The 15,661-nt window shown below is 36.3% G+C and overlaps 1 protein-coding gene across 3 annotated transcripts; it reads right to left on the bottom strand.

Annotated features, from left to right (window-relative positions):
* Positions 1–2,365: 2,365 nt before the first annotated feature.
* LOC147534960 (P-loop containing nucleoside triphosphate hydrolases superfamily protein) lies at positions 2,366–15,460 on the bottom strand. 3 transcript variants are annotated; one of them, XM_086649240.1, is made up of 18 exons: positions 14,732–15,226; positions 13,594–13,654; positions 12,627–12,826; positions 10,859–11,035; positions 10,450–10,707; positions 10,207–10,301; positions 9,450–9,534; positions 9,108–9,317; positions 8,325–8,384; positions 7,046–7,128; positions 6,144–6,457; positions 5,937–6,028; positions 5,708–5,837; positions 5,390–5,460; positions 4,241–5,308; positions 3,444–3,751; positions 2,839–3,009; positions 2,366–2,735 (listed from the first exon to the last, which is right to left on the bottom strand). In XM_086649240.1, exons 1-18 carry the CDS (start codon positions 14,990–14,992, stop codon positions 2,615–2,617), a joined length of 3,765 nt encoding a protein of 1,254 aa, XP_086505366.1. In that variant the 5' UTR covers positions 14,993–15,226; the 3' UTR covers positions 2,366–2,614. The 3 variants fall into 3 exon arrangements, with proteins under 3 accessions (XP_086505366.1, XP_086505365.1, XP_086505367.1); XM_086649239.1 differs by having other exon boundaries at positions 4,241–5,460; positions 14,732–15,460; XM_086649241.1 differs by having other exon boundaries at positions 4,241–5,460; positions 12,627–12,703; positions 14,732–15,219.
* Positions 15,461–15,661: the final 201 nt, after the last annotated feature.

Here is a 15,661-nt window from a genome sequence, read left to right as displayed (position 1 = left end):
CAATTTTGACCCTTCCATATTTTCTTACACCTTTTTTAGGAGATGCCGACAAAAACTTTTTTTCACCAACAAAGTTTGGGGGATTTACATAATTAAGTTGTGTTTATTGCATTAACCTTCATTTCCAAGAAAGTATGATGGAGGAAAGGAAAAATGTCCCTCTTAGTTAAAAATCACTTAAAAATCACACTTTCTTTCAGAGTTTTGAGTAAAGGGATTCACACTAAGAACAAAAACTGTAAGCAAACACTAAGAAATATATTAGAACCCACCTATTTTTATAAATAAAGGTGCGATAATTCTCCATCACTCAAGGAGAGCGTCCGGAATCTAGGGTATAAGTGTGCGCTGAAGCTTTGTAGGTACCGTAGACGCTCTTTGGGAGTTTGGGGGTCTCGTGAAGTCTTAGCCAAAAACAAAATGTCATACTTCGTGCAACCTTCACTAAAAACAAAATCTCGTATTTGTGTGAAGTCGTAAAAGTGGGGACTATAAAAGCTATCACTAAGCCTAAGGACATCATAAAAGACCGTTAAGCACAACCACTAATAAAATTTGTAATCACATAAGACTGTTAAGCGCAACCTCTAACAAAATTGCAAATTTTGTTGATATGTCATGCCAAATACAATAACTAACTCAAAACTTTTTTTTTTTTTTCTTTCAACAAAAAAAAACTCAAAACTTTTTCTCTAAAAAAAAATTTTGCATCTAATTTGGATAACTTTTTATGGAAGTAAGAATTACCCTACAACAAACATTGCTCCAAATCAGTCACACGTTGAATTGGGAGATAAAGTCTAATGATTACTATAAGCAATTAACCATTTTTTTTTCAGTACTCACGGCATGACACATAGGGCACGCGGTTCCCATTGCTAAAGTATTTTTTCTAGTAAGATATTTTAAAATAGTGAGTCTTTGAAAGTACTTATACGAGTATCACTTGCAGTTACGAACACCACAGGACAAGACAACCCCATGGTACTCCAAACACCCATTTGCTTAAAACTATAACTTAATTTTCACCAACAAGATACGACCAACAAACTCTCAAATTGGTCGTGAATCATGATGATGTTAATTGAACTCTTACAAGATCTAAACAAAATTTGATGAGCACCTGCATATCCGGTTGCCTTTTCAAAGTAAGCATGCTTATCCAAATGTGGGGTAGGGGTGGGATTAGGTTTGGATATTGAATTATTAGACCCACCTTGACCAAGAACAAGACCAGTGGTTTCCTTGTCGTACCTCCAAAATTAGGTCATGTCTTTGTCCGGAGCGGTCATATGGGTTCCACTAAGAAAATGGGTCCATCTTACTTAAGACCTTAGTTGTCTTTATGTTTAAGACTAGATCCCTTTTTAAAGACAAGAACATTTTTTAGATAAGCTTATAATAATATAAACGTGTATCACGTGAGACATACTTATGTTAGGGCTTAGGGGATGTGTAACTTTTACTTGTGAAATGCTATTTGGTTCCAAAGTAGGAACCACCAAAATTCTCTAGTTGATTTAGCCTGCTCTCATTACTCTTTGGCATTTAGGGAGAAAAATACACCCACCAATGGGAGTCGCTTACATCAATTTTCGAACCGTAGTCGGCTTCTATTTTAGAGCCAAAAACATGTGCCTACTATGACGATAACATAGGTGGTTAAGCAGTTCTTGATTTTGGTTGATTCAGATATTTGAGTGAGATCTCCATTATAGATGTCAAGATGTTTTTTTAGTTTTAAGATTTGATTTGTGGTTTCAAGTCCATTTAATTAGATATAAATTAAGTTTGAATTTAAGGTATGACGAAGTTGATATTGTGCCCCTCAGGCAAGTTAGATTCAGACGAACCAAACTCAGACAAATAGAATAAACAAGCATGCTACCATTTCCTTTATAATTGCATTTTGCCGCAGCGGCAATTTTGTTTTGGATTTAAGCGATTTGAATCTAATATAGAGTTCGGAAGTGCTATCTTCACAAAAGATTTTAATTTAATTTGTAACTTGATGACTTACCTTCACTAACAAAAAAATTCATAGTTTGACTGTAATCTGGGTCGTTCCTTTACCTGAGTGAGTCAAAATCTTTTATACACATATCATTTCCCTACAAGGTTTTAGTAGTGAGTAAAAGAAACATTTCAGTACGAATTATCATCGTTCTCTAAGGTTTTTGTGTCCAGCACCTTCAGAGTTTAGGATTTAGGGTTTATATTAGAGTGACGAGTCATTTGGTTTTGGCATGGAAGCCATACTTTCTTCAATTCCATGGGATGGATCAGAGTTGAATTTATACTGAATTCGGTCACCTAAAGTACAAGATGATTAGATTACATTTGCAAAATGAGTAACACACTAACATAAGAATGAAGATTTGCTAATTACTCCCAAAAGACTAAATAATATTTCAATAACATTCCAAGATTATACTAATACTTTAGATACTTCTACCTAATCTCTTCTCTGAATTCTCGACGAAGAGAATAAAAAACTAATTACATTCATTTTTGTGATAAAAAGGTTTGAGTTTCCATACCTCTTCGTAGAATTCATGCTTCCTATCATGGAATTCTTGAATTGTTATCATACCATATAAATCAAGAATTGGGTTTAATCCCTTTTAGCATCTGTCGATTCAACAGATACCTTACCATAACAGCTATATTGAGCAAGTAATGAAACATCTTCGGGCGTCAGCTCGGTGCTCAAGTAGTGACGAGCAACCCGTCCCCTGCAAAGAATTCAGAAAACATATAGTTAAGGCAGACGTTTTAGGTAGGAGTATTCGTAGTATAACATAGTCTGAAGAAATATAATGGCATACTGTGACCTACCTTCGTCGGTTTCTTGGTTTATCGATATTTTCTGATAAACGAGAAGCTTCTAATTTGGAAATCATACCAAGCGAAGACACATACTCGTGGAATGCTAAACCTTTCATTGTCGAGTATAATCTTGGTGGAACTAAAGCCTGAATTGTATTGTCAAGACATTCTTGTACTTCTCTGTAATGCAGAAAGAGCCCACTAGATATCAGACTAATGCAAAGTTTAAACAAAAATTCAAACAGAGAAGAGCATAAGATTCAAACGATATTTTATACTGACTCTGACTGGTCTGAGTCTGACTTGCTTTCGCCAAGGGCACAATAGTCATTTCAGGTTTTCAGACAAATGAGCTCTTAGTTTCGACTAATTTTAAGTTTGATTAAAAAATCAGCCCATGTCAGCCATTCGAAAGAATCATAAGCACAAGCCAGACGAAAAACAAACATTTTGAAATGTGACTCGAATCAATTTAGATCTCGAGCCAGACTTCAAATCTGAACTCGGAAAAGACAAACACTTAAGAGTCACCTAAATTAGCACCATCCAGATGTGACACCAAAAAAATGTGGTGCTGAACCAATCTAGCATTTTTCAAATAGAAAAGTATGTACCTCTGCGAAGAAACGATACTTCTAGGTGGATCATTCTCCAAACCCCTTCCAATACAAGAAATCGGACTAGGGTTAATATTATTGGTGATAAGCTTCCCAAGCTCTGTTGTATTAGTTGTGAAGGCCAACATTTCAGATGCTAAGTCAACCCTATTCTTTAAGCCTAAATTTGATCCTTTCTCGGAAGCTTCCTTTGTAAGAAGACAAAGACCATGTTGCATGAGTGTTGACGTCATTTCCACTTGGGTTTCGGACCAGCAGAAGGCATTTGCTTCCACACTTGGTATGATCAACGGTTCCACGGTGTCCTGCAAAAGTTCATTCGTTGCATCATTTCCTGGACGTTAACAATAAATACAGTTTTGTACTGTATTTATCGTCCACTTACAAGATTACGAGTTTAAGCTATAATGGATAAGCATATTCTATGTTTAAACCATTTCGATCTGTAAAAAGATGAAGAGATTTGAAGCTTTTACTCCACAAACAATATGGTAAAAAATAACAAACTCGTTCAATGCGGAAATGCCCATCACAAAAGTTTAGCTTTCTGGGAAGCTCCTAACAACTTTAATGGGTGGATCCGGGATATTTGGGAACTCATCTTGCTAGGGTTCTGAATGCCGATCTACTTTTTAGAAATCAAGGAATGTAACAATGGGCTTGTTTGAATTAGAATGATCTCCCTTGGGAGGAGATTTTCATAACCCAAATTAAGCCGAATGAATTTCCATGGAGGCATCATGTTATTTGACTTCTATATCCTAAATCATAAATTCAAGTCCGGAGTCTCTTACTCTGATAAGATGTTGACAGCAACCAAGCATCAGATCAGCTTCAGATACTAGATCTGCCATTCCAGAAAGAAGTTTTACTACGTGAGCAGCTTCTTTCTGTTGTGATGTGATGTGCGACTTGAGATCTGCGTGACAATATCGGAACTTTCTCCATGCTTCGTGAACTGGATTATTGCCCATGAAGCAGCTCTCATCCTTGAAAGAAGTAGAAGCCATGTTGATATCTGCACGGCTACACTCATCCATCACTTGAAATCCACTTCTTGCAGTTTCCTCGTGTTCATTGTGAGAATCCCCTACTTCCTCCTCGTCCTCACGAACAGAATTTGCATCAATATTATGACCAGTGCTCAAAATGGTTTCTGAATTCTTATACGGATCTAAAAATTCATCTGTATCTCGAGCACCCACAATGGAAAGACCTTCAACCAACTCCTTACCACATGAAGAGATTGCCATTAGATTAACAGAAGCATCATCACAAAATACTGTATTTGATGGAAACTCCAAACCGACATGAAAGTCAGTTTCTGCTACATAAGAAGACTCGGGAACACATGATACATCTAGAGATCTATATGTCTCACACATATGCTGATGACTCTCTGTTTCAGAATATTTACATAGTTCCCGTTCCATCTTGTGCTCGTCATAGTGGTGAAGCTGCGCATTAGACAGGTTGAGGTAATCTTGGGTCCCAATTGTATGAGGAATGCATATATCAGAACTACTAGGTAATACTTCAAAGTCAAGATCATTAGGAAGAATATTTGAAGTTGCCTGTATGTTGTCAGTGCATTCGTCCCCAGAAAGTGAAGAAAAGACTGTAGTCAGTTTTCTTTTTCCTCTTTGCCGGGTAAATGCAACTGGAGATCCTGATGAATTGGAAAATTCAGATACACCACTACATTGAGTAGCAAATACATTTGAATCATCGTGAAAACAACCATTTCTACTTAGCATGGCTTCTTTTTTTGCCACAATACTATCTGTTTCTTTCCGACAATCAGTCTCTACAACATCCTGCATTTCTTCTTCCTCAATAACTACATCTAGTAATGAGGCCCTCTGTTTTGCCATAGTCAATGACTTAGTGATTTCCTTCTCCAGTAACTCTGATAATTGACAAGGAAAACCCCAAGGGATTACCTTCGGCAGTACCCAATGCCATGCATCAAGATCAACTTGCACTGGATAGTACGAAGACCAAAGACCTCGATCTGCATAATGACAAAGTTATTGTTCATCAGTGCCACTTATAAAATAAGACCAGATGGGTAGTGAAATATTGGCAAAATGCAGATGAATCAAAAAGCTTAGTTCCATCGTTTTGCTCTTGGTATATGTCGTCTAACGAACAAAGAGAGATGAAACTAGATTTCTTTGGGTTTAAACTGCTGACTCCAACATCGAGTACGTGAGTTAGTAAGAGGAATTTCTTTTTTAAACTATTTCGCTTACACTGACCTTTCTTAACACTTTTGCCTTGGCACCAAAACTGGATGAGCATAATGGTTTTACGGATATCATTTTGACAGCACCCTATAAGTCGATCTATGAACACGGTTGGGATATCGGCCTTCTCAGCATCACAAATCTAGAAGGAGAATTGTACCAACAAATTCAGATATGCAGAGCATAGAGAAGGAGCAAAGATTAGCAAAAGGAAAAGGCACTGGTAAGTAAAACGCCCTACCTTATACAAATAAGTAAGAAGCTCCTTACGTGATGGAAGTTCAAAAGACACCTCCACTCTATCCAATTGATCTGGCAGGACGGGATCCTTACCTAATATTTATCACATCGATAGTTAGAGAGGAAATGAGCTTATTCCGCACATAAATCGCTAATAAGAAACACTTATTATCTTAAAAGAACCTACTTGCTACTTTTCTAGACTTACAATTGCTCGTCAGTATCATCGGGCGCTTCGCTGTTTTGGCAAGTTGTTGTATTGTGGAAATAAATCCACGATCTTCATCAAAAATGGTATCCACGTCTTCGAAAAGAATTAATGTTTTATTTGCACCACGACTACAGGCAGTTAAACTTCCCTTGTGAACAACATTTGTATACCCTAGTTCGACCACTTCTGCCTCATCCAAGTTCGATTCTGGGGTCAGCTCAACAACATCAATGTCAAGGGGGGAAGAGGAGTCACCGATATGAACCGAGGGAAACTCCAAACTATTCCTCATCCGTAGATCCTCCAACGAACTGGAAGAAATACGAAACCAATTACATTAAAATAAACAAAAACCAGCAAATCATTGCTTTCTGCAGTGAATTTATAATTTTCAACATGCATCAACTGTATATGAACCCCTTTTCACTAAATATATCTATTTACTTATCATTTAGATTTACTTCCTTTAGGTGTCTCTTCAGCACTAAGAGAATTAACAAGAAGAGTTTCTTAGGTAGGCGGTTGCTTTCCCAACATCTCCGATATGTATGTCAGTCAATTGAAACCGATATGCAGTGACGCAACCTCTCATAACTCTCCAAGTCACATAAGCAACCAACTAACATGTGATACTGTTGTCTTTTTCAAAATGTTTGAAAGATGATAAGTGTGGTAACACTGTTATACGTTTCAAAGAAAACATAAGAATGGCACGGGCAAAAGGTCTCTCTACTCAAATTCATACTACAATTCAAAAGAAGAAAAGTTATGCTGGGAATAGAAAAAGCATGTACTGAAAAAATAATCAGCCAGAGGAAAAGACATTTACAGAAGTATTATACAATATACATAGTTTAGGCCTTTAGGGGTCATTAATACTTCAAGAGTTTTGGACATACCATTTGGTAAATCGATGCGACTCCATTGCCTCTCCAAACTTTTGCTTTATATGAGCTCCATTTCGCCAATCAGATGCACTGACCTAGTAAAAACAGTGGAACTATTAATAATTTAGACCTTCAGTAGAAATTCTACCCTCACAATCGTTCTGGTTTATACTCATCTGACATTTGCTTAGGATTCCCCAAAGAAGATTAGGGGAAGTTGTTTCATGTCTACTCCAACATTTTTATGTTCATCAGTTAGACTCTTCCAAACGATGCCCAGTTTTCTAAACAATTTGAATTAATAGAAGAAGAATAATGTATGTACAAGAGCCCCCTCTTAGGTGTCGTACAATACTAGTTACAGTGTAACATGGACATTTATACGGGTATCAGTATCCAACACCGGTACAACGTGTCACAAACAGTGAGTGGAAAAAAGGCCAAGACAGTTGCATGGTCATTTATTGTACGAGTTCTTAGGTACTTTTTTTTTCACTTTACATTTTGTACTTTTGGATTAACCATTCTTACGTTATAAACATAAGGTGTTAACCTAGAGTAATATGTTATGATCCTATAAATACAAGATGTACATATATTGAAACAAAATCTCACATTATACCCATAGAAGTGATTGCATGTGTCTGAAAAGAGTAGTTAAGTATCCAATACGAGCATCCAAGTATTCAAGCATGTAATATGTAAAAATGCTAAAAGGAATTTTCCATGTTACATAGTGTAATGGTGGACTGACATTCTATCTGTACGTTTGTTTCAATAAGATAGGGTTGATTCTATAGATGGAAACATCACCATGCTAAAGAGTAAAACTACCGATTCCCTCATAATATCGGAGCAAAATGATGTGCTGGATCTTAAATTAGAAGAAGTAATGGCAAAAACATTTATAAGCTTTTTCACCTTTCCCGTGATCCCTTATGTATTATTTTCGAAAACTCCCTTGATTTAACCTAATACTTAGAAGAAAAAGGTAATAAATAAAAATATTCTAGAACAGTCCTATTTTCTGATCATCTTGAACCGAAAAATTACTCTTAAACACTTTATGAAGTGTACCATCACAAAATCAAAATGGTCAACTGATCAACAACCCTGGAAATTGGAATGCTGGAACACTTGTTCAGTGAACTCTTACACAATTTACAGTTACCAATTATTACAGTTCATACTTCATATATGCATGTGAGTAGTGAAATAAATAGAAGGGTATCAAAGCATTCAGAGCATAATATCAACTTCTACAGTTCTACTGCCAAATTTTTGGTAGTACCTCAATAACTTCAAAACCTTGCTCCTTCGCACACGCATAGATAGCAGCAGATTTTCCACTCTATACCGAAAGCAACCCACATGTAAGGAAAGACCAAAGAAATTTAGTAAGAACTGCTATTCTCTCAGGAAGTTCAATGAGTAAATATAGAAAGGGGAAGACCACATATTCCAAATTTATGCCAGCCAAACATTAGTATAAAGCAAATAATCAAACAGTAATTTCTCAACTTCTGTACCCCGTCATCTCTAAAGAATGCCAAACAAGGTCCAGCTAGTCGGAACTCCTCTCGAGTCATGTATTCCATGGACGATGTTATTAGAAGAAAAAAGAACAGTAAGACTATATTACGTAATATAGTCTTCAATGAATAATGAAAGAGACAAGATGAGAAAAAAGAAAGAATAAAAGAATAACATTATTCAAACTGACGCATAATGTTATTGTTTGTGAATCATTACGTAGTTAAATTTCGCCACATCAGCAACGATTCACACATATACAAATCAATTTCAGATGTGATAACCTATAAAAAGGAACTCATATATTCATGTATCTAGATGCCTTTCCTAACATTGCAAACCATCTGACATATTAAAGCAACCCCGGATGAATCACTAAAAGTGGATGTTTATAGCTTATACATGGAGAGATAAGAGAACATAAAAATCTTACATGTAAATAATACATTCATTAGAATTTTATGAATCACCAACTAAAGCTTGAGCTCACTAAGAGCAGCATCATATATTCATATGTTGTCAAATTTATAAGAAAACGTACCCCAATTGCTCCGGTAACTAAAAGAATATTCTTCAGGCCTTCTTCATCCATGCTTTCTGCATCTGAGTCATCTTCTTCCGCGCTATAATCACTATCCAGATTAATCAAATTATTATCATGATTAGAAGCCTTGTTGGTACGGAAACTTCTTTCGCGCCAGCACTGAAGCCATTCATTAAGAAACCTGACAGAGTCGCCATTACCACATATCTGCACAACCACATTATCAGAATAATAAACTAATAAACAAGAACAAGCACATCTCACATTGTAGATTGTACTGCTTTTAATTGTTAGAGTGAGACAGCAAATCTACTACTAAAAAAATTTGAGACACTCGACCTCAGATGCCTTTTCTGGCTGGTATTTCATCGTCCATAAGTTACTCTCAGGCTGACTACCAGATTCATCAGAATATGATGTCATCCTGCAAATGCAACAATAATAAGAGTAAGAATTGAACGTAAATTAGCTCCTTGTGACAGAAGACAGATGCATTTGAATAATTTGATCATGAAATATAACTCAATTGTTAAGACTATGAACTGAGGATAAAATGGCAAATAACAATTTACAGCTCAAGAAATCTGGTTTGGAAAAACATTTGGGTTCATATAAGTATCAGTATTTTTCACTTCTACCAGTTCCATTTCTGATATAAAATACACAAATATATGAAATAAAATTCTAATACTGAATACTTCTAAGTTTTAAGAACTATAATATACAAAACAATACAGAAACAGCTCCAATCTTCAAATTGTACATCCATAACTCTTACTCCATATACTACAAAATTCTTCAACTTGGATTATCAAAACACAATGTGCCACTTTTACAACAAGGCCAAATAAATTCACCATATCACTGGACAGAAAACGACATGGTACCCTACATGAGATTAGATAATGAACAGAGATAAAGAGAAAGAAAGATGAAGAACATTATATAGAGTAAGTTCTAGGCTATACTATGCCACAAACTAAAACGTAGATCAGCTCTTAGCACATTAAACTAATAGTAGACTATATTTTGTAAATAGCATAACACGAAAGATGATAAGGGGAATTTCAAGCATAACTGATTAGAAGAATCTAACCTTTCCTCAAAACCCCCGTTTGGGGACTCATCAATTAAATCAATTATGGAACCAGCACAACCCAGAGAGATATCCTCTTTGTTTCTCTCCTGGACCTGCATATATTAATCTGAATGATTTAACATAACATTACCAGGGTGTCATGGACAACCACTAAAGATATAGACAATGATGCAAAACTGTTGTGAAAATATAACTCATAAAGGCTTGCGCCTGGGAGTACTCCACATTATGGTGTGATACCTGTAGATTAGCTGATGTCAGTGAAGCTACCAGTGACATTGCACTCGTATGTATTTGATTTCTGGATTTATCTAAAGATATAGCATCCTCTGGCGGTGATGCCCCAACACAACTTGGAACACTAAGAAAGTCATTAAATGATAAAGGTTTTACATAGTCTTCAAAGACCGACGAACTTGCCGTTTGTGGACCACAACAGCGAGTCAGTAAGGTGTTATGACAAAACACCCAATCCCTCCAATCTAGTGCAACGTCATCCTGAAGCAGAAATAAGGATTTAAAGTTAACCCCTAGCAGCAAGAATCCAAAATTGGAAATTAATTTCTCATATAAATTAATTAAATTGAGATATGATTAAATCCTATTGCAAAGTCGTTACTTCGAGACAGCACATGTAGCTAATAAATACCTGAAGCTTCTCAAATATATGAAATGGAGGACACGTAATGGCTTTATCCTCTTGCATAGCCAAACATGATTTACTCTGCGGCTCAGGTACCTCCGTAGTCTCTTGAACTTTCTTTCCCATCTTCCTTGAGGAGAAAAATGGGTGTGTTTGTTTGCCTGCAAAGAGCCTTGCATTTTCCTGAAATACAGTGTAGAAACAGCTACGAAGAATAATTACACAAGCTCAAAAAATCATAAAAGGACTTGTACACTTACTAGAGTATGTGTAACAAGAACTAGTATTGAATATTTGATACAAGCTTATTAAAGCATTTAGTGTCTAAATAATACACACTTAATCATAACGTAGAGTAGATTTAGGAACTCCCTCCATAAGGTGTAGCCATGAAGGTCCTAAGCGGCAGTGAAATTGGATTACACAGCTCAAACATATATTAATTTAGAAGGTGCCTGGCCTCAATCAGTTGACGTTGAAGCCTCAAAGTGTAAGGTACAAAGAGCAAGAGAAACTTAACATGGGCTGAGACTGTTTTCTTTCTTCACCACATATTCGTCGAACTCAAGGCAAGTTTGCTATCCAAGTCATAATGCATCATTTCTGATTACTTGGACACCCATTCTGGAGCACCCCTACCCTACACCATCCCGTTTATAGAGCAAAAAGTATAGGGTATCTTCAACTTTTAACAAAACTTGCTAGGATTTTGGATAATTATAGTGATTCAAAATTTTGAAGTTGTCTATAGGTGTCTTATCGCTAGGCCAGATGTGAATTTGTTTGAGGTTCATCTCTTTGAATCCAGCCTCACACCTTTTACTAAAGTGGCTTCTCATACCCCTTAGGCCCTTATTACTAGGGGAATTCTACAAAAAACTTCAATTGTAAGGGAACGAAAACTAGGTTTAACAACTAAAGCATGATAAATTAGCATAAAAGCATAAAGAACAATGAAGATAAAAGAAAATCAGCAACTTAGGTTTTCAAACTGACTCAAAAATGATTAAAATATACGAGAATAAACATATCTGTAGGACGTTTTAGTCAGTTCTGACGAGTGACGAGCACTCTAAATTGCATTGGAAGTCTTAATCATAAGTCTTATCTTATCCTAACCTGGTTCTAACTTACATGGCAAGTGTAACCAGCAAAAATAGGTAAATGAGAACAAGATAAGTCCAAATAGATTTTAATCTCCTACAACTATAGCCAGATACCCCTAGTGGATCACTTGGCTGCTTTATGCCCATGTGGATCTCTCTGTTGCATGTTGCATCCTATATTTGTTAAATAACAACAAGGATCTCTCTACAACAATTATGAGCAAATAACTAACCAAGGCCAACTGACATAAGAGTGAACTTAACACAAAAGTTCCACATAATGATTTCTAAAATTTCTAATTTGAGGCTTCACATAGGGAAACAACTTCCCAAGTCTTGCCTCTAGAGCCCAACAAACCAGAAAACGAAAACAAACAAAACAAAAAAAGTTTAATACTTCAAGAAACATTTGAGAATTGAGATAATTTGGAAAGATATAATAAAGGAAGGATATTGAAACTCCAATATACAAGATACATGCCTAATATGAGAGAAGCTTCAAACACAAGACTCGAGAGATATAAAATGTAACTTATAGTAACTGCAGCACTCATACAATTAAACTATCAAGCGTGTCAAAAATGAAAACAGCAAATCCCATTGGAAAAGTTACAATAGCTACTAAAATCTCTCAGGCAAACTTTGAGGTTGGGAAGACATAAACTAACCTCAGCTGCTAATTTTGCCTCCAACCTAAGATCAACAACAGGTGCTGCTGCTTCCTCACTTTGACTACATGTATCTTCTGCGGTACCAGACGTGCAATTAGTCATTATTCTCCTACGACATGCCCCCTTAGAATCGTTCAGTGTTAGGTCTTTACAAGGTGAAGCACCCTTATCCTTCAAACGCCTGTTACTTCTCTTACCTATCAAACAAGCATCTTAGGAGTTAGGATACCATGCTTTCTAAGTAGGTATGTGGAAAGCAAACAGATACAAAACAGAGTCTGAAGCATTATTTCAGAACATACAATAGAAAAGAAGGCCAGTCATAGTGGATAAGAGTTTCGGATATACAAAAAAATGTCCAAAATTAAATTGCTCTTAATGAGTTACATGAGCAATCGAGCTCGCAAGGTCAATAACTTGGCCAATACGAATTTGAAAAGTAAGCCATCAACTTGATTGGGAGAATTTACTAGATTACAGCTAACGTCCTCTGCCACTTCAGCTTTTGTTTTTCTAAGCTCATAATTCTTTTTCAAGAGGTCTCTGTTCCTAGCAAGCATTTTTTAGATAGGGTGCTATTTGCTAATGAGATTTTGAACTCATGTACCAAGGATAGTTAGCTGGAGACACTTTATCGGCATTCTTCTTCCTAATTGTGTAAGAGGTGCTAAGATTCAGATGATACCTGTTTTTTGAGTTTAGGGTTGTAAAGTTTTCAAAATTTAATGAAAACATTGACTCGTACTTCAATTTTGTCTTATTCTAGACTTTTCTTCTCCATCTCCTAAATCATTGTATAAACCATATGATCTAAACTTGCATTGAATGAGCAAAATAAATAGATAGAAACCAATATGTTTTAATGCTCCTCCTAGTGGCCTTGCTTCGCCACGTTTTCTGTTAAAAACATATCCAGAACTTCCAATTAGAGAACACAAAAAGTTAACACATTGTGTTCACTCACCAGCTAAAGGAGAAGTCTCATCATCTATCCTCACCGCAACTTCTTTACCTGTATCAGGAGCCTGTGAATCAACATGACACAGGTCAACAGATAGCAGCACGTAGAAGTAGAATAACTAATTGAGGCAAACACTGAAAGCCGGTGCGAAAAATATAAACATTCATGAGTGATGGCTGATGGGCACCAAACTTGGTTCAAGAAACAGCCCTTCAACTACATTTCATTTCATGTAAGTTCTCTGTCCGACTATGGCACTTCCATTCATTGGTACCACAAGTAATTGTTCTACCTCACATTGTTTTCTAATCACAACTGTTTAAAACAACTCACCGATGCAGACATGCTCAGCTTATGACTATGTTTCTTTCTAGTATATAAGTTCACAAAATAGATTATAAGATAACATTTAAGTAACCCATACATCACGGGTAAACCCATCAAAGCGTTATTCAGGTTCAGGATAAAAACATCAACCACTGTCCTTTTTTCCAGTTCAAGGGTCTGCTAACATTCCTCTATACCTTCTACAATTTTACCCAGATTCTTTTATACCTCTTGAACATATGCTATGTCTCTGGGACTTACTCCAATTCCCACTGTATTTGCGAAAAGATTATAAGTTCCCCCACCCCGTCTATTGATTGTCGCATGAGTACATGACACAATTTCCATATAACATGATGATTCCTAACAACACCACCTTCATATATCTAATAAATTTAATCAAACAAGAAAAACCATGATATTAACAGCTATACTACAGCCGTATACCCGAAGCTCCATGGGCAGTCTAGGAGGTTAAATATAAGGTACTTGATTGACCAATTTCTCTATTTCATTAGTGAAATTTAATAAGCAATAACACAAACAAGAAATCAGAACTAAAGAGAAAAAAAAATACAATGCATGACAATTTAAGCACCTCAAATAGTAAATTCAGCTAGTGAGTTTAGCTAGTAGCATCTACCAGCTAATTGTGAGATTCCCTGATGAACTAAAATCTAAAATCATGGACTTTCAAAATTTCACCTAACCTAAGCTCATTCCAGTTCAACAAAACAACTAATGTTACCTCCGAAGAGTTACAAAAAAAACACAATTTTATCAAACATTGTGATCAATTCAGAAACATTATTACCTTATCAGGCGTAGGTTTCTTGGATTTTGGCCTACCCCTTTTCTTCTTCATACTTCCAGGACTTTCAAAATCCACTGCTTGCACCTGATTTGTGCCGTTCTCTTCAGCGTGAACTTTATTTTCAATGACTTGAGGTTTATGTGGGAAGATTGTTGACTGAATAAATCTTTTACGAGGATTTCTTCTTTCAGATTGCTGGGGGGATTCATCTTTCACCTCTAAGACCACCACTGGTTCATCCCCAATTGCTTTATTATCCATTGGATTTAGAAAGAGAAAGTGGGTGTTTGTTGTTCGATTGCTGAATTAGGGCATCAATGGATTTGGGGATTTTTTTGATGATTTGCTTGAAATAAATGTGAAATCGGAGAAGAAAAACGTGATCAGATTGAAAGAGATAGAGAGGGAAGGAGGGAAGAATTCCCGCCCAATTGGTACGAGTATAATAGGGCGGAGAGAGATCTCATAATATAGGTATAACTATTCTTACGTTACAACCGTTGGATCCGCATATTTGCCTTTTACTGTTTGGACTTGCCGTTAGATCTACAATTTATTTTGTGCGATTTTGCGGAGATGCAACATTGTTTGAGGGGCAACATTGAGTCTATGAAGTTCAACAAAAAAAAAAAAAAAAACATTGAGTCTATGAACATACTAGTCCTAGGCTCCTAGCCCAATCAATCACTTGCGATCTTCTAAACACTGAGACATTTTAGTTTCACGTGCAAGGCTGCAATACAAATTATGTAAATGGTACAAAGTGGCACGGTTAAAACATCACATCGTAGAAAATTGTTAAGTAGGTACGAACAATCTAAGACTCTGATCTCCAAGTGGACATGTAGATAGGCGGAAGACTAGTTCTGGAAGGTAGTAGACGAGTGACCAGTAAATGATACTTTCTAGTAGCCTAGTAGTCGAATAGAA

The sequence above is a fragment of the Eschscholzia californica genome, unplaced genomic scaffold, assembly GCF_041429995.1.
Source record: "Eschscholzia californica isolate CP2 unplaced genomic scaffold, dmEscCali1.0.p SCAF_6, whole genome shotgun sequence".
Taxonomy (NCBI): Eukaryota; Viridiplantae; Streptophyta; class Magnoliopsida; order Ranunculales; family Papaveraceae; genus Eschscholzia; species Eschscholzia californica.
This window is presented reverse-complemented; position numbering and strand designations above follow the sequence as displayed.

Coding starts and splice junctions, on each gene's coding strand:
- LOC147534960 (XM_086649239.1), bottom strand. CDS start 14,992: ATGGATAATAAAGCAATTGGGGATGAACCAGTGGTGGTCTTAGAGGTG. Junction 7,129..8,324: donor AAGGTTTTGAAGTTATTGAG/GTACTACCAAAA, acceptor TGTTTTTACTAG/GTCAGTGCATCTGATTGGCG. Junction 3,010..3,443: donor AGTATCGTTTCTTCGCAGAG/GTACATACTTTT, acceptor TCTGCATTACAG/AGAAGTACAAGAATGTCTTG.